General features: G+C 47.2%; 1 protein-coding gene across 2 annotated transcripts in view; it reads right to left on the bottom strand.

Moving 5' to 3' along the window:
• The window catches only part of SUB1 (SUB1 regulator of transcription), a 78,029-nt gene extending 53,927 nt beyond the window's left edge, over nucleotides 1-24,102 (bottom strand). The window contains exons 1-2 of one of the 2 annotated variants that reach the window (XM_085630716.1): nucleotides 23,899-24,102; nucleotides 933-1,005 (exon numbers count right to left, since the gene is read on the bottom strand). In XM_085630716.1, the coding sequence (XP_085486842.1) occupies nucleotides 933-1,004 (72 nt within the window). In that variant the 5' untranslated portion in view covers nucleotide 1,005; nucleotides 23,899-24,102. Of the gene's footprint in view, nucleotides 1-932; nucleotides 1,006-23,891 lie in introns of both variants that reach the window. The other variant, XM_085630725.1, reaches the window with a different exon arrangement.
• Between the last annotated feature and the right edge of the window lie 1,135 nt (nucleotides 24,103-25,237).

Genomic DNA, 25,237 nt, shown 5'->3' with positions numbered 1-25,237 from the left:
ACAGTCCGTCACCTACACACCATTGTGGAAATATTTCCTTAGGTTGTCAAGCCTTGCAGTTACTGCGAGTTCACAACAGGCCAAGAAGCCTTTAGACGTTCAAGCTCATATTAAGTGCCACAAAATGGTACCTCAATACAAGATGGATTGCACACACTCCCATGGAGTGCTGAAACACACATGAAAAAGATGCCGTCTGGATTTCATTTGGTCCATGGTTTCTCACCCCCCCAACCCACCCCGCGCTACTCTTGACATTCTCTTAGTTCACCTGATCACTATCCTGACAGCGGAGTCCGAGCATTTTGTCCGACGCCTGGTGGAGCTTCTCGGTTCAGCTATTGAGGAGATCGGCCCTGGTTCATACCCTCGCCCTTCACCTACCCAGCCGGACATTGGGCACAGTTTCTTAGCCTGTAACTCTGATCCTCATGTAAAGTGCTCTGAAACCTCCGGGTCTAGCCAGCGCTATATAAAACTCAAATTAAAAAAAAGAAAAAAAGAAACTGCCTAATGTCAGAAATGGAGGGATACAGCTCAAAATCAGAAACCTTGTAAAGCAGCAATGCTTGAGGGACGAGACTAACAAGAACAGGGAGGAACACCATTCATTTAAGCGTAGGGAGCTGAAATGGACAAAAAAAAAATCCAATGACGAGTAAAAGGCTGGCCTAAGATTCACGCTATGTACAGAACATTAAAGGTCTGTGACAACTACATCAGTTAGTAGGGGAGGCCTTAGAAGCATATGGTAACTTCCCTTACACCTGCCTACTCTTTTCCACTAGCAGTGTCTAATACTTACATCATTCAAAATTTGCAAGATAAGCTACACAGAATAATATGCATATGTACAAAAAGTAATCACATTGGCGCACATTGGTTTGTACAACCCATGCATTAGTGTACACAGCGCAATATACAATATTCACCTTCTTATCGGCTTCACTGTCAGAGTCGCTTCCAGATGAGCTTGAAGTAAGAATTTCTTTTGATTTAGGCATTCTGAGGAGGAAAAAATAAATAATTACACATGATTAATCCATAAAACAATCACATTAAATTACACAACTGACAATTCCAATAATAATCTTTTTAGAGCAATTTGCAATATTGCCTCTTAAAAATATATTTTTCCTAAAAAAAGGAGCACGTTTCAAACTAGAAACACTGCAAATCTGATAAAACACCCATTAGATCTGAAACAATTTGTGCTTTGTATGTTGCCTTCTGACCGCTTTGCTGTGCATCATAAAAATACATGGATAAAGTCAGAGCAGCCCCGTGAGAACAGTACCTTTAGTGCAACACTTAACCTCAAATATAAAGCGAGAGGGGCTGGAAAGAGTGATGCTTCCACCACCACATAAACTGATTAAGAATGCTTTATTAAAAAAGAAAAGAAAAGAAAAAAAACAGAAAAAAAAATCTACCCTAAAACCTGAAGCATTTGCTTTCAGTTTCTGCCCAGGACCATTCTTGATAAACCATTGACAACGCTAAAAGGTCTAGCATTGGCTGACGACCTTTCAGCTTTGCCAATGCTTTTTTCTTCACTGAAATGGTTTTTGCAAACTACATTATAAAAAGAAGCCAAAAATGGCCATGCGTGTGTGCCCACTTGTGCGTCCATTCAGAAACTGGTTTGTAGTGACCTTTACAAAGTTTCTTAAATATGGCTACTTATGTGTGACCATACAAACCAGACCTGCCAACTTAAGAAACATTGCCTCCCTGTGAGGAGGGAATTGGGCTCTGCAAGGCTTCATGCCAAGAACTGCGAACGCGAGAGACTTTTGTTCCCTCCACCCACCAACTACTCTCCCACAAGCTTACTGAGACTGTTGTCACTGTCATGGGGTGTTTTCAAAAACTGTAATGAACATCAGCTGTTCAGAGCCTCCAAAGACAAGCTGGAGACTCACTGAGTTCAGGAGATTCCAGTTACCATCTCTTCCACTAAATAATGTCGGCTGAGTGGGTGATGACATTTTGTGCTACAGCAGAGTGCAGTCACTCACAAAGAGGGGAACGGATGGCTGAAGTGGGCTGGCCTACTACCCCATGCTGTATGGGGGCTGGGGAGGGGGCGGCGGGAGAGCAAATGTGAATGACAAAAGACCAATGAATGAAAAGGGATGACTGAAAGCCCCTGTATATAAAGTATATATATTTTTTTACTGAAATCAGAAGGTCCTGATGCGCGCCAGACCGCAAAAGGGGTGCTGCCACTCTGAGCCAATAGATTGCCAAACAATATAGAGACGAGATAGGGGTAGTTAACATTCCCTAATGGGGAGTTGAGCTGGACCCAACATGAACCACTAGCCATCTGTGGCATGACAATCTGTGCTTTGATTAAGAGCATCTGAGAATCAGAGACCTCATTCAGGCAGTTTCTGGCGCCCTTGAAATCCATGTCTCTCTAACCAATTGGTTCTTGCTCCACCTCCAACCCTTTTTTGATTTCAGACCACTTTATTTCGTTTTTACTAGTTATTAATATCATTCCAATGTATATGCATAGCAAAATGATTTAAATTTAGTTCATTAAACATGTATTGTGGCATATCGTTTAAAATATGGGTCACACAATCAAAACAAAACCATTTAACCTTGTTACTCTCTTCGTCTCTTTTGGTCAGGTGTAGCATTAGGTAACTAATAGAGAATTTTGGGGAGGTGTGACTCATTCAAGAGCCAATATTAGTGGTTTCAATATTGCCAACATCCCTCGATTCCACTCTCTCCTTGATGCCAGTCCTACAGCCTTACAGATTGCTCCAGTCTACCTCCAGGTCTTTCTCAATCGTATTCTCCAATCAGGACCCTTAGTCGACTTCCAGGACAGGGTAAGTAGTAATGCTAAATCTGCAAATTTACTTTCATATTTCCAGGACATGGGTCTAGGCATGAAGATAAACAAGCACTGGGCTCACAGTCAATCATTTTCTTTAACCCCTTCAGCGTTGCGCGGATTCCCCCGCGGTGCTGAAGGGTTCGAGCGCGGGCGGGGCCATGACGGAACGGTTCCGTCATGAGCACAGCTCAACCGATGCTCATGACGGAACCGTTCCGTCATGAGCATGGAAGGGGTTAAGAGTTTTTACAAACTAAACTACTCCCATCAATATGGCAATGCCTTTTATTTAGGTTTTGGTTTTTAAAACATAAATAAAAAAAATGGCATGGTCGTTTATAATGCCAATAGCTTAAACTCTTGCAAATGCAAGACCCACTGCATTTCAAATGCTTGAAGGCATCACTGAATTGCCCCTCTGTCTCCCATGGCCCCTGAAGGGCCCCCACTTTGCTTCGAGATAAATAAACAAGCCTGTGGTCACAACTGTGCACAAGAGATCCTACTGCTGTTAGAGAAACTCATTAAAGAAAATGGTGCTTACAGACTAAAGAAGACATACCGTGTAACAGTAGTGAACGGGCCAGTCCTCGTGGGAGGTTACAATGGAAGACAAGGCAGTACTAAGGAGCTTAATAATGAATCAGAAGCCAGCATTTACGAAGGACAATGACAAGCCAATGACAAATATGAGCGAAGAGTGGGCAGGGCTTCAAGTACATACTCCAATACAGCATGGCTCGCAGAGCATCGCATGTGCTGCCCAGGCTGGACCTAAATACTAGCATCTGACCACTTGGGGGAACTCCTCTTTAATATTCTCAGTTATGCGATGTAATTTCCTTAGTGATAAATAAGTCTGCTGCAGAAAAATGAATTAGCTCGTACCAGGCAATGTAGGATTCTTTCTGGTATATTCTTGCACTCTGGCCCATTTCTCATCTGAAATCCCACAGGTCAAATCTTGCTTCCTTCTAGGTCTCAAAGGTTGCACCATTGTTCTATATAATGGCACCTCTAGTTCACATGAAGTCCATATGTCAACACTACCCTTAAAGATTATGTACCACAGGTCTTGGTTCTGTGTTTATTTTATTTATTTGAAGAGTTTTATATAGCGCTGGCTAGACCCAGAGGTATCAGCGCGCTTTACATAAGGATCAACGAGGTACTGTTTACATCAGTTACTGGAGCATAGCAGAACACAGGGAAAAAAACAATGTTACATAAGTACATGACAGAAGACCAATGGGGCATAAAAGGAAGCAGGGTAAGGAAAAAAGGGTTGGAATGCGTTTAGGATCTGTCAGACTGGCAAGGGTGGAAGAACTAAAGGGAAACAAAGTTAGAGGGAAAGTGAACAAACCGGCTGAGGACCAGTAATCAAAAAGTCCAGAGTCGGGTGCACTCGCTGCACCAGATCTAGGACATGGAAAATGGATTTTGGGGGGGGGGGAGGGGGGGGCACAAAGCGCAGTCCAGGGGTACGCATCGACCAGTAAATCCATCTGAGCCAGAAAATCCCTCGAAGCCGCCATGAAGTAGGATCAGGTTAGAGACCCAGCAACATCACAGCAAAATGGCAGTGTTGCAGATAAACAAAACTCAGATCAGAAAAGTCACAAAGGTAAACAACCCCATGGAGCCACAAGAACAGGCGGGTCAAAGGCTGGCGAATGCCGATCTATCACAGTTCGTCACAGGCGAACAATCAGGAGAAGCATGGGCAACATTACATATGCAATGTTGGTAGGAGAAGTCCGCTCGGGTGCCCACCCAGGCGGCAGCCCCGGAAGAGGGGGGTGGCTGAAGGGTCATGAGGACGCGCTCACAGAAAAAACACAAAGGAAGAAAACAAGCTCTATTACACAGGGCAGCGGTGTCAAGGCATTCACGCTGCATTCTTCTCCGTACATCTAAGAGCAGGTCTGAAAGGGGGGGGCAGTCACACGATCTGGAAGGAGGAATGGCTGGAAGTCATCGATCCATCGCGGATCGTCAATAGTCCAGGGAAAAGTCAGCAAAGGCACCCAGTCAGTAGCCCCGGAGAGGCGGTACAGGATGCCAGGCAACCGCAGCACAGGCCGGAAAGGCATGCATCGATCGCAGCCACAAGGAAAGCAGAGTCGGGCATTGGCAGCGACTTGGAGGATCAGCAACTGGCAGACCCTCTGAGTCTGGACGGCGAGGGGAACAAGCATTGGCATAGCTAATAGGTCTCGCCTTTGGGCCATGCAGCAGTTGCATAACTAAACACTTATAAGGTCCCAAAGGCGAGACCTATTGGCTATGCCAAGCGGCCGCTAAAGTAAAAGTACTCGCGGTAAAAGTGGCGCGCGCGCGCCCGGGCACATGCACTGTAGCTCTAGGCTGGCCTGGTAGCACTTTTTGTCGCCAGACCAGGGCATGCGCTGAGTCAGGCGAGACCTAAAAAACAATTGATATAAACTAGATCCTAAAAATCCTTAATTCATCAAGATCAATTAATATGGTCATGGTCATATTTAATATGCAATTAAAGTCACCATTTTGGACATTAACACTACCCATCTAAGCAGAAGAAAATATATGCTCAATTGGCAAGTTCCCTCCCGACCCCTGGTCCCCCACTCGATTCCCTGGGGGCTCCCACTCCTACTGACCAGAAGCCAACTCTGGTGAAGCATCGCCGCAAAGCTGCGGTGGACCTAGATGCCTTTGATCTACTTAAGCAGGCCTTCCTGGCTAGCAACTCTCCTTCCTTCCCACCCTGAAGGGACACAGCGGGGTCAGTCACCGATCCCAATGGGGATGCGGACCACGAATCCGGCAATTCTTGGCTTTGGCTTCCCTCCCGGGCTGCCCAGGGTGGACCCCACCCCCGAGAAGGTCGCGAACTATGTGGCAGTGCGCATTTGGAGGCCTCCGGATAAAGAATCTTGCAACTGTCTCCGGGCAGAGTGTACGCGCCCCTTATTGAAGGTGGCAGTTACCCTGGAGATTGATAAGAGTATGGCCACTTTTCTTCAAACGTTTATTAAGGACACAAAAAAGGGGATTGACAGGCCACGGAGAGCATGCCAGGACAAACTCCTAGACATCCATTGCAGAGGAGGCCAAGCTCTCGGGCTCCCTGATATCACCGGACACCCTTTCTGGATGGGCACAGAGAGAGATTATTTTTTTGGGTAACGCAAATTGTGCACTGTCCAGCGAGCGCCGCAGTTCCCCTTGAATAAGGTGGACCCCAAGCTCGCGGACTCGGAGGCAAGTGCCATTGCACAAGGCGGGCTCTTTGGTGAGCCATTTGTGAAAGAATTAGGAAAGTTTAACACATTCACCTCCCTAGATAAAGCCCAATCCTCAATCAAAAAGGTGTTTCCATCGCGTGTTTTCCACATCACTGGTAGGGGCAGGCTCAACCAATCAATATCCTCCCAGAGTGCAAGGCTCCCGGAAAGGCCAGTATTAAGATCAGACCTGATTGGGAACTTCTATCCAACAGGCAGAGGCGAGTGTTCTCCATTCTTCCCAAATAAGAATATGGGGGGGGTGTCTGGCGAGTTGTTTCCAGGCTTGGACTTCCATCACAGGGGATGCTGGGTACTCCAAACCGACAGAGTTCCACAGAGTTATTCGGAGCACCCCCCCCACCCCCCAATCTGGCCACTAGGCCGCAACCTAATCAGTTCTCAGGTCAGGAGGCCGCTCTTCTAGACGAGGAAATATCTTCCCTTCTCGCAAAGGGAGCCCTCATGGCCACTATGCCCCATCCTTGGGGCATCATCAGCAACCTCTTTCTGGTCGACACAGCTGACCGAGGGCAGCAACCAGTCATCAACCTCCATGAATTTAACAAGTGGCTAGTTTATCGCCACTTTAAAATGGAAGAAATTCATCTTCTGCAAGATGTCCTCCGACCACTGGGTTGGATGGTTTGGACCTAAAGGATGCCTACCTCGCCATTCCGATTTTTCCACCCCACAGGAGGTTCTTCCAGTTTGTTGGCGTCAGACGTTCGAGTTCACTGGGTTGTTCTTTTTTCGGCCTCTCCTTGGCTCCGTGGTGTTTCACAAAGGTTCTCAAACCAGTCGTGGAATACCTCAGAGCTCGGTGAATATGTTTTATACTATATCTGGACAATATGCTCTTCATGGGCCAGTGACCACAGAAGGGGTTCCTTCATCTCTAAACAGCGGCGGACTTTCACAGGCCCTGGGGTTTGTAATAAATGAGACCAAGTCCCTCTTGATTCCAGCGCAGAAGGTGACTTTTCTCGGTTTTGTCAAAAACTCGACCTCGTCAACACAGAGTCTACCCTCCAAGAAGGTGCCGAAGATTTGGCACGCGTTGAGACGCACTCTCTCCAAACGGCATGTCTCGCTCAAGCAGTTGGCTCGGGTGATGGTCCTGCTACCTTCATCTATTCATCCATCTTCCTGGGTCCTCTTCATTATCGGGCTCTCTAACACCTGAAAGCCTTGTACTTGTGCAGAATCCTTTTTTATTCACATATGGTGCCTCTAATCGAGGAGACAAATGCAAAAACAGTTGATGGACAGAATGCAGAACAATGTCATACATTCACCCCAGTACAGAGATCTGGGCCTAAATACATCGTTTTTTTGCTTGCCATTCCAGTTTGGACCCAGCCATATGCAAATCAGTCGTGACCATGTGCCCCATAGGAACAGTCCAGACCAAACTGCCAAGCCAGGTCACTGTGCCACTGGAATCAAGCTATCCTGGCTGAAGAGGGGTGAAACCCCGAAACCGGTCCTAGGATGCTTGTTTCCGGTCCAGGGATGACTTGGCTTGGCAGTTCGGGCTGGACTGTTCCCATGAGGCACAGGGTCAAGACTGATTTGCATATGGCCAGGTCTAAACTGGGGTGGAATGGAATGGTGAGCAAAAGAATGATGGATTTAACCCAGATCTCCTGACTGGGGGTGAATGTTTTGATTTAGTCTGCCTCCGTCCATCAATTGTGTGTCTTTTGCTTTCTCGTCAAGGAGGCCCAAGAAGAGCTACGATGGTGGCTCGCGCATATGGACGTCTGGAACAGGCAAGCTATTCTCGACTCTGCACCAGACATTATTATAGAGTCAGATGCCAGCAGAACAGGCTGGGGTGCCAGGTGCTTCGAGTTCCCCACGGGAGGATTATGGTCCCCACAAGAACAGAAGTTACATATCAACTGTCTGAAACTTCTGGCAGGCTCTTTCGCAGTACGCTGCTGGACGTAAGATTCCATGAATTTCGGTGTCCTTCTCAGGATGGACAACTTATCGGCGGTCCGGTATATCAAGCAACTTGGGGGCACTCGCTCCAAAACACGCTTGCTGTCCTCCAGCTGTTGGCGGTATTGCCTGGACAGACATCGGTCACAGCGGAATACAGGCCGGGACAGCATAACTAGGTTGCCAACTTCCAGTCTTGCAACTTCCGGGAATCGAGCCTTTGGAAATTGCACCCAGAAGTCTTTGTCCCCCTCCAGGAACAATGGGGTCCTGTGTCGGTTGATCTTTTTGACTCCAGACTGGACTACCAGCTGCCTCGCTTTTTCAGCTAGAGGCCGGAATCCCCGACGGTGGCCACGGATGCGTTCCTCCAGAATTAGAGCCGTGAGATAGGGTATGCCTCCCCCCCCTTCACAATGATCACAAGAACCTCAGCTCAGGTCCGGAGCCTGAGAGCGGAGTTGGTTTTGATTAACCACGTTTGGAGACCACAAGTTTGGTTTCCAGTTCTGCTGGAACTTTCCTGGGAGTCTCCAATCCCTCTCCCACTACGTCGAGAACTAATCCTCAATCTCGATCAGATTCCACATCAGTTAGATCAGGATGGGTCGTTGATGCTCATGGCGGATTACAGGAGACGATGGTCGGTCCTGGGCCTTTCGGACAAAGCTGAGGGCTTCATGCCTAAGGCCTGGGCCGACAGCACAGTCAAGAGGTACCGTTCTGCCTGGGGTAGAGGGACTTGGTATGTGTGACTGAGTCTTGATCCCATGGCTGCAGATGTAGTGCATGGCCTCAACTATTTGGCTCCCTTGGCTGTGAATGGCCTGGCCTATAAATCGGTGTACACCTTCCGGTCCGCCACGTCCCAGTCAACGTTGCAGCGATTGGGGAGCACCATCTCGTGAGTCGCCTTTTGCTGGGAATTCGGTTTTCTCTTTCTCCGGTGCCTCGGTACTCACCACTTTGGGATGTGAACCAGGTTCTCAACTTGTTCTTATACTGCTAACTCCCACTTTATGTTGTAAGGACGGATACGAACAATCAAGATTCATGAAGGTGGTCCGACAGCTAACTTCACGCGACGAAAAAGGCTCAAGGGACAGTGAAGAGGGACTATGATAGACATGTCGGGTCCTGATTGGCCACCACTGGACGGTTTTCCCATTGGTTTTGTTCTACCTATTCCCGAAGCTTCATGGGAATGGTAGTTTGTGTTGAAGTTTGTTTATGGGTGCTATGGAAAATAAAGTGAAGAAAGAAGGAATAATCCCCGCCTCAGAGTCCTTAATAGAATGTAAACTTTCCTTTACGTTAGCTGGGAAATTTTTCATTTTGAACACAGGAGGGAAGAACCTATCAAAGCCCTTATTTGCCTTAAAACACTACAAGAATATAGGAGACATGGTTTTTCACACTAGACCTCATTCTAAAAGGGGCCAGATAAACCAAACACTGTAGATCCCTCCACCTGTCAAGGGACACTTCCCGTGTGGAGCATGCTCCGTTTGCCCTTATACTCTAACAACATCTGAAATTGAACTTGGCCTCCGAACACCTTGGCAACTGCTCAAACACACTAACTGCAACACTAAACGGGTAATTTACTTAGATGCCCCTGTAGATTGAGCTACATAGGCATGACTACACAGAAGATCAGGACGAGAATCCTTGAACACCGAATCTCGGTGAGATGTAAGACGACTAACAAGACTCACTAGACATTTTCTAGAACATGCCCACACTGAAACTGACAAATATGGGTGGTTTTAGACAAACCCAATTATTCACCAGCCATGGGCTCCCTGGAATCAGTCCTTTTCTTGAGGGAACAACGCTGGGTCTTTTGACTTAGGAGTGACAGATAAGGGTTAAATGAGGATATACCCTGGACAAGTCTGGGATATTGACCATAGCTTTGGTCCTTGATAGAGCAACATTAGGTAGGACACACCTGTGTCCTTGTGAAACCTATGAACTATTCAAGGATCTGGCCTGATCACTCGCCGCTCATGAAACAATTACGAATTAATTGGAAAAGCGACGGACGACAACAATACATCTGGAAGTCCTAGACATTTTCTTTCAAATGATATCTATATATATATATATACACACACACACACTATATATTTATATAATCGACTGGCGGTCGCCAGTAGATAGTTCTAGTTAGGACCGAGTTTCCATAGGAAATCTGAAAATTCTATTTTGAATAACTTTGGCGTCGGTTGACGAATCCTCGCGAAATTTTCAAAACTAATGGGGCGCTCCGTTCAGCTCCTACCCTGAAAGTCTCGGGGTGATTCGTCAAGCGGGGGCCGAGAAAAAAGGGGGGGTCCCAAAACGCGTTTTCCCCATGCATTTTTCCATAGGACCTTTAGTCGAAGGTACAGCCCGAACGGCTTAACAGAATTACTTGAAATTTGGCAGAGAGGTAGTCCTCAGGTCAGGGAAGTGCCTTTTGCAGGTCTGGTGTCAATCTGTTCAGTAGTTCCTGAGAAAATAGCATTTAAAAGCATATAAATATCTATAAGCACGCACCGTGCGAGCGTAATTCTGATTGGTGGTTACATGTTAGTCAACGTTCGAATCGGTCGAAATCAGGAAGTGTCGGACGCCATTTTGTTTGTTTTCAGTGCGAGAGTGAAAAAGGAAGGTGGCGAACGTGAAAAGGGGGCAGGGTAGAGAGTTCCTGACCCCCTAGCCTTTGTCAGGGGGTCCCTGAAGGACTCCGAAGGCAGAAACATTTTTTTTTTTTTTTTAAATCGCGGGGGGTGCGCGCACGGTGAAAAACCAAAAAAAAAACAAAAAAAAAAATGTTTATTCGTAGTTTATTGTAAAATAAATATATATAAAAAAATACATAAATAAATTAGCATTTAAAAAAACCTTGCAAATTCACTTAAAAAAACCATAGGTTTCACACATGTTATAGTTAGGTGGATATTTCACTCGTAAAAAACCAATGAAATTCCCCCGTTATAGTTAGTTCAGATAACTATAACTCGCGCGACCGCCACTATCACAAGGATGACGTCATGAGTGATGCCACTGACCATGTCATGAGTGATGTAATATGTAACGTCATGAGCAGTGGATTGCGGGCGCGCGAGTTATAGTTATTTGAACTAACTATAACGGGGGAATTTCATTGTTTTTTTACGAGTGAAATATCCACCTAACTATAACATGTGTGAAACCTATGGTTTTTTCAGTGAATTTGCAAGGTTTTTTAAATGCTAATTCCTACCTATAACGTGTGAGAAACCTATGGTTTTTTCAGTGAAAAAAAAAATAATAAATATATATATATATATATATATATATATATACATATACATATACATACATGCACACACACATATACATACATACACACACACACACACACAAAATACATTCAAGATCCCCTTCTGGCTATACAATCTGTATGCCCATGCAAGTTGAAAAAACAGCAATTCCCATGATTCCATGTACGTCGGCGACATGCACTCCGCATTAGAAATGCATGTTACTGTTTCACCTTTGAGATGCAAGACAGGCGGCGGTCATTGCGACCCTCGTGGGGACGTCTATTTCGAGTAGCACCGACGAACAAGCTAAGCCATGCCGCTAATCAGCTACCTTGGCTTAGGCTGACTTACATGCACTATCACGGCACTCCGTAAAGTTTACCAACAGATGTCGTGCTCTGATGAGCGCAAGCCCGATTACTGTTCAGAACGCACACCACCAGATATTTTATACGGGTGCTGGTTAGTTCGAGCAATATTCTACTGCACTCACCATGATCATGGCCAACAACGTGTAGACCTTGAAACACTTCCCTGTAGGACTATTCTGTAAAGCTATAATAATAATAATAATAAACATACATGAGTATGGTTGCTAACTCCCAGCCCTTTTTGGTCCACGGAGGGATTACAACTAACATGTGCAAAGACTATTGTCATTTTGTCAAACTATGATTGCCGCCCTTTAAAATACGAGTAGCCTGTCCATACTCACAGTGCAAATGTTGGCTCATACATAAAAAAACATTATCACTTAAATTGCACTACATTTCTATGTTCCTATGTGTCATTTACACTTTACTTTAAATTGGGCGCTTCTGGATGTACCCAGTTGCTGGAGGGTGGACACCACTCCTTTAAACTAGGTAAGGCATTGGATTTAACAAGATTGAAGCAACCCATATTATTGTGACAGATGGAACAGTTTTTGTCACGGTGTGAATGAACATTATGCATGGAAATATGGACCTAAACATTATTTTACTGTGATGTGTTGACACATGTCCTGCAATTTGATCTTTTTCTCCTTTCTGTTATTACTTTCAGAGGGACGGTGGACCCTGAACATATATGGGTCATTGGCTACCTGGGCGATTTGATTTCTGGTTGGCCAGTTTAAATTTTACATGTATACTAATTATATATATATATATATTCACTTAAAAAAACATAGGTTTCACACGTTATAGTTCGCTGGACATTTCACTCGTGAGAAACCAATGAAATTCCCCTGTTATAGTCAGTGCAGGCAACTATAACTCACGCGACCGCAATCCTCTGCTGATGACGTCAGATATTACATCACTGTATTTAGACACTTATTTACCCAGGTCTTCTTCCATTAATCTTTAGCTATACATATATTACAAATATTTATTTTTCATAAACGGACGTCATCAGCAGAGGATTGCGGCCGCGTGAGTTATAGTTGCCTGCACTAACTATAATGGGGGAATTTCATTGGTTTTTTACGAGTGAAATGTCCAGCTAACTATAACATGTGTGAAACCTATGGTTTTAAGTGAATTTGCAAGGTTTTTTAAATGCCAATTCCTAACTATAACGTGTGTGAAACCTATGGTTTTTTCAGTGAATTTGTAAGTTTTTTTTTTAAATGCTAAGTTATGTACCTCGAAACACGTGTCCAGGGATGGCACACGCCACGCATACTTGCATTCACACTCGAGCATAGGTGTATCCGCCTACGCTGACCTTCAGGGACCATTTTCATTGGGGGAACACGCCTGGTAGGTGTAGCAGTGTGCGACCAATCTGGTTTAACTTTTTATTCAGGCTCCCTTGAGCCGGTGGAGTCGACGGACTCATGGTTACGCACCTGCGCTCTACGAGAGGTACTAGACCTGATACGATTTTTAGCAGCTTACACAGCAACCCCACACATTTTCCTACTCCCTGCTGACGAGAGGCAACTACCTCGAAACACGTGTCCAGGGATGGCACACGCCACGCATACTTGCATTCACACTCGAGCATAGGTGTATCCGCCTACGCTGACCTTCAGGGACCATTTTCATTGGGGGAACACGCCTGGTAGGTGTAGCAGTGTGCGACCAATCTGGTTTAACTTTTTATTCAGGCTCCCTTGAGCCGGTGGAGTCGACGGACTCATGGTTACGCACCTGCGCTCTACGAGAGGTACTAGACCTGATACGATTTTTAGCAGCTTACACAGCAACCCCACACATTTTCCTACTCCCTGCTGACGAGAGGCAACTACCTCGAAACACGTGTCCAGGGATGGCACACGCCACGCATACTTGCATTCACACTCGAGCATAGGTGTATCCGCCTACGCTGACCTTCAGGGACCATTTTCATTGGGGGAACACGCCTGGTAGGTGTAGCAGTGTGCGACCAATCTGGTTTAACTTTTTATTCAGGCTCCCTTGAGCCGGTGGAGTCGACGGACTCATGGTTACGCACCTGCGCTCTACGAGAGGTACTAGACCTGATACGATTTTTAGCAGCTTACACAGCAACCCCACACATTTTCCTACTCCCTGCTGACGAGAGGCAACTACCTCGAAACACGTGTCCAGGGATGGCACACGCCACGCATACTTGCATTCACACTCGAGCATAGGTGTATCCGCCTACGCTGACCTTCAGGGACCATTTTCATTGGGGGAACACGCCTGGTAGGTGTAGCAGTGTGCGACCAATCTGGTTTAACTTTTTATTCAGGCTCCCTTGAGCCGGTGGAGTCGACGGACTCATGGTTACGCACCTGCGCTCTACGAGAGGTACTAGACCTGATACGATTTTTAGCAGCTTACACAGCAACCCCACACATTTTCCTACTCCCTGCTGACGAGAGGCAACTACCTCGAAACACGTGTCCAGGGATGGCACACGCCACGCATACTTGCATTCACACTCGAGCATAGGTGTATCCGCCTACGCTGACCTTCAGGGACCATTTTCATTGGGGGAACACGCCTGGTAGGTGTAGCAGTGTGCGACCAATCTGGTTTAACTTTTTATTCAGGCTCCCTTGAGCCGGTGGAGTCGACGGACTCATGGTTACGCACCTGCGCTCTACGAGAGGTACTAGACCTGATACGATTTTTAGCAGCTTACACAGCAACCCCACACATTTTCCTACTCCCTGCTGACGAGAGGCAACTACCTCGAAACACGTGTCCAGGGATGGCACACGCCACGCATACTTGCATTCACACTCGAGCATAGGTGTATCCGCCTACGCTGACCTTCAGGGACCATTTTCATTGGGGGAACACGCCTGGTAGGTGTAGCAGTGTGCGACCAATCTGGTTTAACTTTTTATTCAGGCTCCCTTGAGCCGGTGGAGTCGACGGACTCATGGTTACGCACCTGCGCTCTACGAGAGGTACTAGACCTGATACGATTTTTAGCAGCTTACACAGCAACCCCACACATTTTCCTACTCCCTGCTGACGAGAGGCAACTACCTCGAAACACGTGTCCAGGGATGGCACACGCCACGCATACTTGCATTCACACTCGAGCATAGGTGTATCCGCCTACGCTGACCTTCAGGGACCATTTTCATTGGGGGAACACGCCTGGTAGGTGTAGCAGTGTGCGACCAATCTGGTTTAACTTTTTATTCAGGCTCCCTTGAGCCGGTGGAGTCGACGGACTCATGGTTACGCACCTGCGCTCTACGAGAGGTACTAGACCTGATACGATTTTTAGCAGCTTACACAGCAACCCCACACATTTTCCTACTCCCTGCTGACGAGAGGCAACTACCTCGAAACACGTGTCCAGGGATGGCACACGCCACGCATACTTGCATTCACACTCGAGCATAGGTGTATCCGCCTACGCTGACCTTCAGGGACCATTTTCATTGGGGGAACACGCCTGGTAGGTGTAGCAGTGTGCGACCAATCTGGTTTAAGTTATGTATTTATTTTTTTTTTCTTCAGGTTTTTCACCGTGTGCGCACGGTGCGCTTTGCGCACCGAGCACCCACAGATCGAAGTGCGTGCCGTGCGCACCTCGCGATTTAAAAAACAACAACTAAAAAAAAATGTGTTTTCTTCTCCCTTGGGGGTTCTTCTGTGACCCCCTGACCAAGGCTAGGGGGTCTGGAACAGTCCACTCTGCCCCCTTTTCACGTTCTCCACCTTTTTTTTTTTCACCCCCTCAGACTGCGAGAGACAAAATGGCGGCCGACACTTCCTGGTTTCGACCGATTCGAATGTTTACCGACATCTAACAACCAATCAGAATTGCGCTCGCGCACGGCAGGGTGCGCGCACAGTGCGCGCGTATAGATATTGATATGCTTTTAAATGCTATTTTCTAAGGAAATACTGAACAGATTTACACCAGACCTGCAAAAGGCACTTCCTTGACCTTATGGCTACCTCTCTGCCAAATTTCACGTAATTCTGTTCAGCCGTTCGGGCTGTAGCTGCGACTAAAGGTCCTATGGAAAAATGCAGGGGAAAAACGCGTTTTGGGACCCCCCCTTTTTCTCGGCCCCCGCTTGACGAATCACCCCGAGACTTTCAGGGTAGTAGCTGAACGGAGCGCCCCATTTGTTTTGAAAATTTCGCGAGGATTCGTCAACCGGCACCAAAGTTATTCAAAATAGAATTTTGAGATTTCCTATGGAAACTAGGTTGTAACTATAACTATCTACTGGCGACCACCAGTAGATAAATAAGTATATTATATATACATACATACACACACACATTAACACATACACACACAAAAAAATCTGCTTTTGGTTGTATTACAAAAAGGAACAAGGTGCATGGAAAACAAATATCTGGAAACTAATATCGAAATGCTTTCCTGTATTTGCATTTAAAGACATGTCCCAGTGGTCCCAGCTGAACACCAAAGCACTTTAAGGAGGATGCAAATGTGGTTTAAGAAAGTATTATTGCGAAGTCAGGCATGTAATTTGTTTAACGAGTAAGTACCTTCCCCCAAAAGACGTGCAAATTAAACTCATGTGTGACCTGTGATAAAGGGTCCTTAACAAAATATTTGAACAGCCCTAAGTGCAGATCACGCAAGTGGGCAATGCCTGTGTTCACGAGCAGAAAATGTAAAGTGTTATAGGATTTACTCAGTAGCTATCATCCTCAAGATGCTCCCTCCAGTAACGTCTGATGAAGATGCAAGTAAAAATTGTTAAAAGGAGTTTTTCCTATCTGCCATTACATGTATTGTTCATAGTTTAACTGAAATCCTGAGAGTCAGATACAAATGTGTACTGCAAGCAAAGTTCCCCCTCTGAATATGTGTTTAATTAATGCAAAGAAAATTAGTGTAGGAAGACGCCATACACCAGGTGCACCGAGTAAGGTGGTAGGTAGCGACCGTACAGCCCAGAGATCTCTATGCTCCTGATCTTGCCTAACCATCCTTCCCGGTTTCCAAAGCAGAACTGCCAGGAAACTTAGATATCACATCTCCCTTCTTTACATAAAAGGTGTTCGATACAGAGGTCACCCGCATATTACGACAAGAAAGGGACAGTATAACAACAATACTACAGTTTAACCTGCAATTAACCTCTTCTATGCCCATGACGAGATAGTCTCGTCATGGACCCCGCCCGCTAATGTAACGCCCGGCACAGGAGGGGGAAAGGGCGGGGCACTGAAGGGGTTAACAACTTCAAGAGCGGATACTAAAGTACAACATTAATATTATTTGATCATCTAAGTACCTCAACCCACTCCCTTTTCCACACAACAGGTTGAAAAACTGAATCTGGAATAATACAAATTATCATACCATTACAAAATCATTACATTTTGAAGGCAACATGACTGATCGGCCTGTGCGAGTAGCTTTACCCCCCAACAACTCGGTCCAGAATTCTCAGCCCTAGGACATTGAACTGGTTCATTACTAGATGCACCATTGGAACCAGGAGCATTTAGCATAGGTGCACTCTCATCCCACATCCACTCATAAGATAGGGGGCAAGTTCACCTCATGTTTTTCATGGCTCCAATTTAGCACTTTGTTGCATCTTGACATCCTGGCAAAATGCCACACCTTCCAATCACTCAACAGTGCTGATCTTTCGCACACTTCTACCTGCAAGCGTTCTGAAAATTTGCTGTTACCTTTCCCGACCTTGCATCCCAATTTCACCTTTACCCAATCACCTGGTTCCAAATATACTTCCTTCACAGCACGTTTTTGTCATAATATTCTTTGCACATCTCTTGCATCTTTGGCAAATTCTTTTTCACAACAGCTGGGGACATCAACTGCACAATGTTAAATGCATCCAGGCTCTACTAACTTTTTTGAAAGGGTCTCTCCCCCTTAGGATTCTGAAGGGGCTGTACCCTGTTACAGTGTGCATTACTCCATATGTCGATATGCCCAAATAGTCTTTCCCATTACTTATTTTCAATCCTTGCCAGCACTAACAGCTGCGTGTACACTTCCTATTAGCTCCCTGTTGAAACGCTCCACAATTCCATTACCAGCTGGATGACAATAGGCATGTGCCGTTCTTTTTTTTCTTCTAAACAAACTATTTTAAGTAATCTTGCTAATACAATTCACACCCATTTTGATGCATAAGCATGTGTGTACAATTATCACAATGCAAGTGTTACATTAACCATACTGCTATACAGTCGCTATCTCCAGGCTCGAATATATATTTTCAGAATTTTTCTATTTGTGATACATCTGCACATGCCATTTGTTAATCATATATAATAATTGCCTTTCTTTTTTACCATTCCTTGCTAAAAATATTCCATTTTTTTCTGCACTAACTTGTGGCCTATTGTCACTCAAATGGATTTTGGTACGTCTTCCCGTTAAAATGTTTCTCCAAGAAGATTATTATGGTGCCAGCATCAATGTTTGTAGGCACTTCCTATTCTGGCCATTTCGAATAGTGATCCTAAACAACAATTACATACATGGATTCTCCCCACATATCCAGAATGGGACCCAGTATGTCTATGCTATGATCCTCCCAATACCTTTTGTGGCACCTCTTGTCCCCCCAATGGAGAGTGAAATGTAGAATTGGTTTTGTCCGCATTGGTCCCATATCACTAGCATGGAAGCCGATTTATGCAACACCAGATTCAACCTAGAATTGTGTTCGTGTCTGTCTCGGCCCATCACCAGAATGTCATCCGGGAAATATGTCACTGCCGTCGTGCTTTTGAAGTTTGTGCATAAGGCATTGAAAGCGGCAGCCGCTGGCGCTAAATTGAATGGCATGCACAAAAACCTAGAGCAACCGAAAGGAGTGACAAAAGTCAACCTCCTACTGGAAGGATGTAACAACACCTGATGATAAACCGAGGTCAAATCTATTGTAGAAAATCACTCACAGCCCTTAGATTAGGAAAAAAGATAATCAATTCTGTGAAGGGGAAATCCACAACAATATTCAGATTTCTCAGATCAATGCAGAGTCTAATATTGCCATTGGGTTTCTGTACTACCACCACAGGAGCCAACCATTCTGCACTTTTTATTGGTTCAATTTTACCCCGTCGTTTTCCAAATCATCCATGACACTAGTCCTGACACCTAAATGTGTATGCATGGCCTTACGGCTAACTGGTATGGCCCACCTCCTTTAATACAATCCTGTGGGAGAATCCGCTCAATTCGCCTACTGGCTTGGCTTGAATTAAGTTGGAGGGGTAAATATAGTGGGCACTGCCAACTGACGCCACTGTAGGTGTGCGCATCACCAATACAGACAATAGCCGAATATTTGAATGAAGGGGTCTGGTATGGAGCGACCCTTGACCTTGCTGGTAGGTCGCTCAACCACAACACAGCTCCGCCTGTGTGTCCTGACGCTGCCACTGCTGTAGAAGTGGAGGCCCTCCTGCACCCGCAGGCTACCACCTGCGCCTCATTCCTGGTGGCCAGTGGTAGGCCTTAGGTTTGTCTCTGTCGCTGTCTGTCTTCCCTGTACTGCCTGCATTTTATCTGTGCCCGTTTTGCTTGACTCGTTGCCCCCTTCATTCTGTGCCCTCTTACCTTCTGTTCCCCCTCGCTGCCCCTGATTTGTGCCAGTTTTGCCTTCTGTATCCCCCTCGCTGCCCCCGATTGCCTTCAGGTGCCCTCACCGCTCCTGTTCCAGCCGCTGCTTCCCCTGCGGCCTGCCCCCCTCACTGCCCAAGGCAAGTCTGTCTGCGCTCGTCCATGCCTGGACTGCGCCCAGCGTCAAAACCCTGGTCCCCGCACCCTCCACGACAACCACCACCGCTACGATGCCAGCACACTCCAGGCTCTCAACCCCGGACGGACCCACACCTGCTTCAAAGCCGCCCGAAACGCACACACGGTCCCTTCACCTGCCGGAACTGTAGCTACACCAGCCTCAGAGCCGCTGAACAACCCGTCAAGAAAAACCTCAACCACCTCCGATGCATCCTACTGAACACCCGCTCCCCACGCAAACACGCCGTCGAGCTCTGGGACCTGCTCGACACATCATCCCCGGACATCGCCTTCCAAACAATGACCTGGATGAACGACTCCTTCGCACCAGACATCGCCATAGCTATCCCAGACGGCTACAAGATCACCCGCAGCGACCGCACCAACGGAGTCGGAGGAGGAATCAACATCGTCCACAAGAACAGCATCAGGGTCTCGACCAGCACCGCCGACACGCTCAGCACCGCCGAACACATGCATTTCCAGATCCACACACATCCCAACTCCACCCTCATCTACAGACCCCCGGACCCTGACCCCAGTTCAGCGACTCCATCGCCGACTTCATCAGCATGCACGCCCTGACCTCCACCGACTACATCCTCTTCGGAGACCTGAACTTTCACCTGGAGAACAACGACAGCAACTCGACAACCCTGATCGATAACCTCGCCAACCTAGGACTGAGGCAACTCATCACAACGCCTACCCACTCTGCAGGCCACACGCTTGACCATCTTCTCCGCAAGCCCCCACGTCGCCTTCAGCCACACCACCAAACTCCTCTGGACCGACCACCGCTGCATCCACTTCTCCTTCCAGAAACCCACTACACACCACCGCACCCAACAGATCCCTCGCCGCTGCTGGAGAAAAATCACGAAGACCAACTACACGCAAACCTCGTGCTCAGCCCACCCACCGAATCCTCCAACACCGACGACGCTTCCCACAAACTCAGATGCTGGATCAACGACTGCGCCAACACCCTCGCCCCGCCGAAGAAACCCCCCCACAGAGACACCAGCAAGAGGGCCAGCTGGTTCACCCCAGAACTCCTAGCCTCCAAGCGAGCCTGCCAGAAGCTAGAGAAGAAGTAGCACAGTGAACAGACTCCGAACAGCCAAGCAGCCCACAAGGACGCCACCCGCAACCACCATCACCTCATCAGGACGGCCAAGAGGACCTCCTTCAAAGACCACCTCGACAACAAAGAACACAATAGCAAGGAGCTCTTCAACATCGTGAAGGAACTTTCCAACCCCAGCTCCAACACAAACTACATCCCGCCGTTGCAAGCCCTGTGCGACTCCCTCGCCACTTTCTTCCACCACAAGATAGCAGATATCCACGACAGCTTCAACACCCAGACAGCAACACAACAGACTCTCCGCACACCATCGACCACCTGCTAGCCTGGACCAGCGTGAGCATCGATGACGCCATCAAGACCATGAGCACAATCCACTCCAGCTCCCCGTCAGACCCATTCCCGCACCACATCTTCAACAAAGCCAGCAGCTCCATCGCACCCCACCTGCACGACGTTATCAATCTCTCCCTCGAGAACGCAACTTTCCCAGAGAGCTGGAAGCACGCCGAGATCAATGCCCTACTCAAAAAACTCAAGGCAGACCCTAGAGACCTCAAGAACTTCCGGCCCATCTCACTGCTCCCGTTCCCGGCCCAGGTCATCGAGAAGATAGTCAACAGACAGCTAACCCGATACCTCGAAGAAAACAGAATCCTGGACCCTTCCCATTCAGGGTTCCACAGCAAACACAGCACCGAGACCGCCCTCATCGCCGCCACCGACATCAGGATACTGCTGGACAACAGTGAGACCGCAGCCCTCATCCTCCTGGACCTCTCCGCCGCCTTCAACACAGTTTGCCACCGCACACCACTCGCACGCCTCCACACCGTAGGGATCAGAGACAAAGCCCTGGAATGGACCACCTCCTTCCTCTCCAGCAGAGCCCAGAGTGTCTGCCTCCCCCCATTCCGGTCCGGAGCCTCAAAGATCATCTGCGGCCTAACTCAGGGTTCCTCCCTCAGCCCGACACTGTTCAACATTTACATGGCCCCGCTCGCACGCGTCGCCCGACACCACGACCTCAACATAATCTCCTACGTCGACGACACAACTGATCCTCTCCCTCACCAAGGACCCCATCACCGCCAAAGCCAACCTCCACGAAGGAATGAAGGCCGTCACCGACTGGATGAAGACCAGCCGACTGAAGCTTAACACAGACAAAGCGGAGGTCCTCATCTTCGGCTCCAAGCCTTCAGCCTGGGACGACTCCTGGTGGCCGACGGCACTGGGGCCAGCTCTGACACCCACCAACCACACCCGCAACCTGGGAATCATCCTCGACTTAACGCTCTCCATGACCAAGCAAGCCAACACCATCTCCTCTTCCTGCTTCAACATCCTCCGCAAGATCTACAGGTGGATCCCGATAGATACAAGAAGAACAGTCACCCAGGAACTCGTCAACAGAAGACTCGACTACAGAAACGCCCTCTACGCGGGAGCCCTGACCATGCTCAAACGACTGCAACGCATTCAAAACGCCTCGGCACGACTGATCCTCAACGTACCATGCCACGGCCACATCACCCTCCACCTGAGAAACCTGCACTGGCTGCCCGTCAACAAGAGGATATTCTTCAAGCTCCTCATCCACGCACACAAGGCACTCCACAAGACCAGCCCAGCCTACCTCAACAAACTACTTTCCCTCTACATCCCCAACCACCAGCTCCGCTCCGCCGACCTCGCACTTGCCACCGTCCCACGCATCCGAAGAACAACCACCAGCAGAAGTTGTACTGGAGGCAGGAGTGCATATTACTGATGTGCATAAAGGCGAGAAAGTCCCTTCAAGATGGCAGCATGCACATAGCGTAGTGATGTAGTTGCCTTTGCGCAATGACTCTCCTTCGGCCCGTGCCCTCCTGTTGTGCCCAGATATAATTGCTGCCAATAAGACCTGTACACCTCACCACACCATGGCCCCCGACATGCACAGAAGAAGGTCCCTCTCTGCTGCTGTGTCTCGCCACAGGAGAGTCAGCTGTCCACACTACTTTCCTCCAGCAGCAACTGCCGGCCTCTTCCGCTACACCTTGTCTGCCTGTTCCCCAACCACGTCCTTAACATGTGTGGATTCAGATCCCATTCTCCTCACCAAATTGTAGGAAGACGTCGTACACCAGCTAAGGTGGTAATTTGGGGAAACAGGTAGTGATCCTACAGTGCAGAAGTCTCCACCAAATGCCTAACCATCCTACCCAGTCTATACTGGAACCCCCAGGTATCCTAGATACCACAAACAGCATGTGCACAAAGAAATAATTTAAGTAAAAAGTCCCACTCTCAACATTGTGCACTTCGGTATCCCATCTGCTCAAATTTAGTCATTCGAGTCATGTGGGTATCCCCATCTCCTACAGCAGCTGGGGTCTATCAGCTGGTAACATTAGAGTTCTGCACCGGAGATTAGTTGAAATGCACCATACAAAAGACCAAAGTGATAGAAGTAACATTTTCAGCTCGGGGTGAAACCGGGGTAAAAGTCACAATTTCAACAAGAGAAATACAAACCACCAGAAATATTCCTTGCCTCCTAGTGCAGAGACTGGAGGCTGCAACGCTCCTCACACCCTAATAAGGAGCCGTAGCTAGTATTCTAATCTAAATTTGCACATAAACACGGATCTAAACCGGATTAAGGAGTATAGGGTGTCTAGTTCTCACCATCAGCGAAACCCATGGCGTTCATTTTACAGTACATTTCCATATGATCTTCCATGCTTTTAATAAGTACTCTTTGTTCGTGCACTGCTACACAAAGCAGTGTGCCCCTCAGTGTTAAGAATCTTAAGAGGGGACCATTGTGTCTGGGCGACAAGCTACTCCACTGTCTAGTTCCAATGAATAAACGAAACGGGTTATAAAAGAAGTAAAGTGGTGGCAGACTAATAATCTTCTGTCTCCAAAAGAGCAAACGGATGAGCTTGGGAAGGCCGCCGATTACAGCAAGCTAGGCAAGGTACATGCTGCCGTAAACGCGAACACTACCGCAGGGATTGCTTCCTCAAGATGCGGATACATGAACACTGCGAGACGACCAGCTCTTCTCCCGACTCCTTCCAACATGGTGTTAGCCGCAGTGAGGCCTTAGCTCCCAGCGCGCTAACCGTAGTTGTGGTCGTATGTCGAGGGCAGAAGTATCCGGGGAAAAAAAAGGCGCAGCACCAACCTAAGCCCCCTTACTAACATTCAGAGACGCAGTATATGCCGCGCACCTCTCACCTCCTGCGCTGCAGTGATCACCTGCTGCGGAACCAGCACAGATAACCGTAATCCGAAGTCCCGGCTTGGTTTAGCTTGTTTTGCCTATTTTTCCTTCTTTCTCCTTAAGAATTGAATTTTTAACCGGAAGTAACTTTTTTCGAAACGGAAGAACGGGCCACCTAGCGGCCCTGACTCAGAACTATAGAAGTAACGTAGTGCGTCAGGACGTAGCCCTGCTGAGCAGCGTAATGGACATGTTGTGGCTGGCTTTGGAGCCCTGAGACAGAAGACCATCTTGTGATTGGCAGAAAAGTTGTACTTCTACTACACTAGAAAAGAATCGCAGATGGCCCTTTTATTTAATTTTTATTCAATGCATTTTTATATAGCGCGAACTTTATTCAAAGGTGTCAGAGCGCTTCACAATAGAACCAAGTATGTTACATGAGGAAAATGTTGCATATTTAAATGTTACAGATTATACAAACGAGAAAGAAGAACAAGCATTTGCAATGCAATCGGTCTCGCCTTTTTTTTGTGTGCATCTTTTATATAGCGCAAACTCGACCCGAAGGTATTGGAGTGCTGTACATGAGCACCGTATTTACATTACATATTCAGGCACGGGGAGATTAAGTGATTTGCCCAGAATCACAGGATGTGGACGCGACCTCGAGGCTTGAACCCTGGTTTCCTGGGGGCTGAACATCTACTGTTCTTTAAAATGGAGGGAGAGTAAGCAACAAACTGTGTGACATGCCAGGAATGTTAACACATGGAGAGAAATATTGCCTTTCAGCGGGAAATGGTATAGTTCAAAGCTCTGTTTTTTATATAAAATCAGGGCCTTCGGTGGTCATATCACTGAAAATACAAGATTTGAAAAAAATATTTTTGTCTACGGGTGCTTGTGGAAGACAATTTCTATGGACTGGAATCTAGAGCATGCTAAAGTGATTCTGGTATTTTACTGACCTCTGCTGGTCGTTTTCTATCGAGACAAATAGCAGCAGTTGAACAGAAAAAAAAGTCCTTAAGCGGAAGCAGACAAGTCCTAGGGGTGATCTCCAGTACACATACACATATAAGTATATAATAAGTATATACTAAAGTATATACAAGAGGTCTCGAATGCTCAACCTAAACAGACAAAGGGGAAAGGAGGAGGATGAGAAAGACTTAAGTACCGTCACAAAGGGAGACAGCAGGAACCAGGAATAAACGATCCAAGGGTGTCAGGTACTGGATTAAAGAAGCCTGGGGTGCTTTCAATTCTAGAGAGCCCTGGTATTCGGCCCGCCGACATTTATTTAATAGGGCTTCCGAGCAGAGCTTTGGGCACCGGTACTCATTATTT

This window comes from Triturus cristatus, chromosome 2_1 (genome assembly GCF_964204655.1).
Source record: "Triturus cristatus chromosome 2_1, aTriCri1.1, whole genome shotgun sequence".
NCBI lineage: Eukaryota > Metazoa > Chordata > Amphibia > Caudata > Salamandridae > Triturus > Triturus cristatus.
This window is presented reverse-complemented; position numbering and strand designations above follow the sequence as displayed.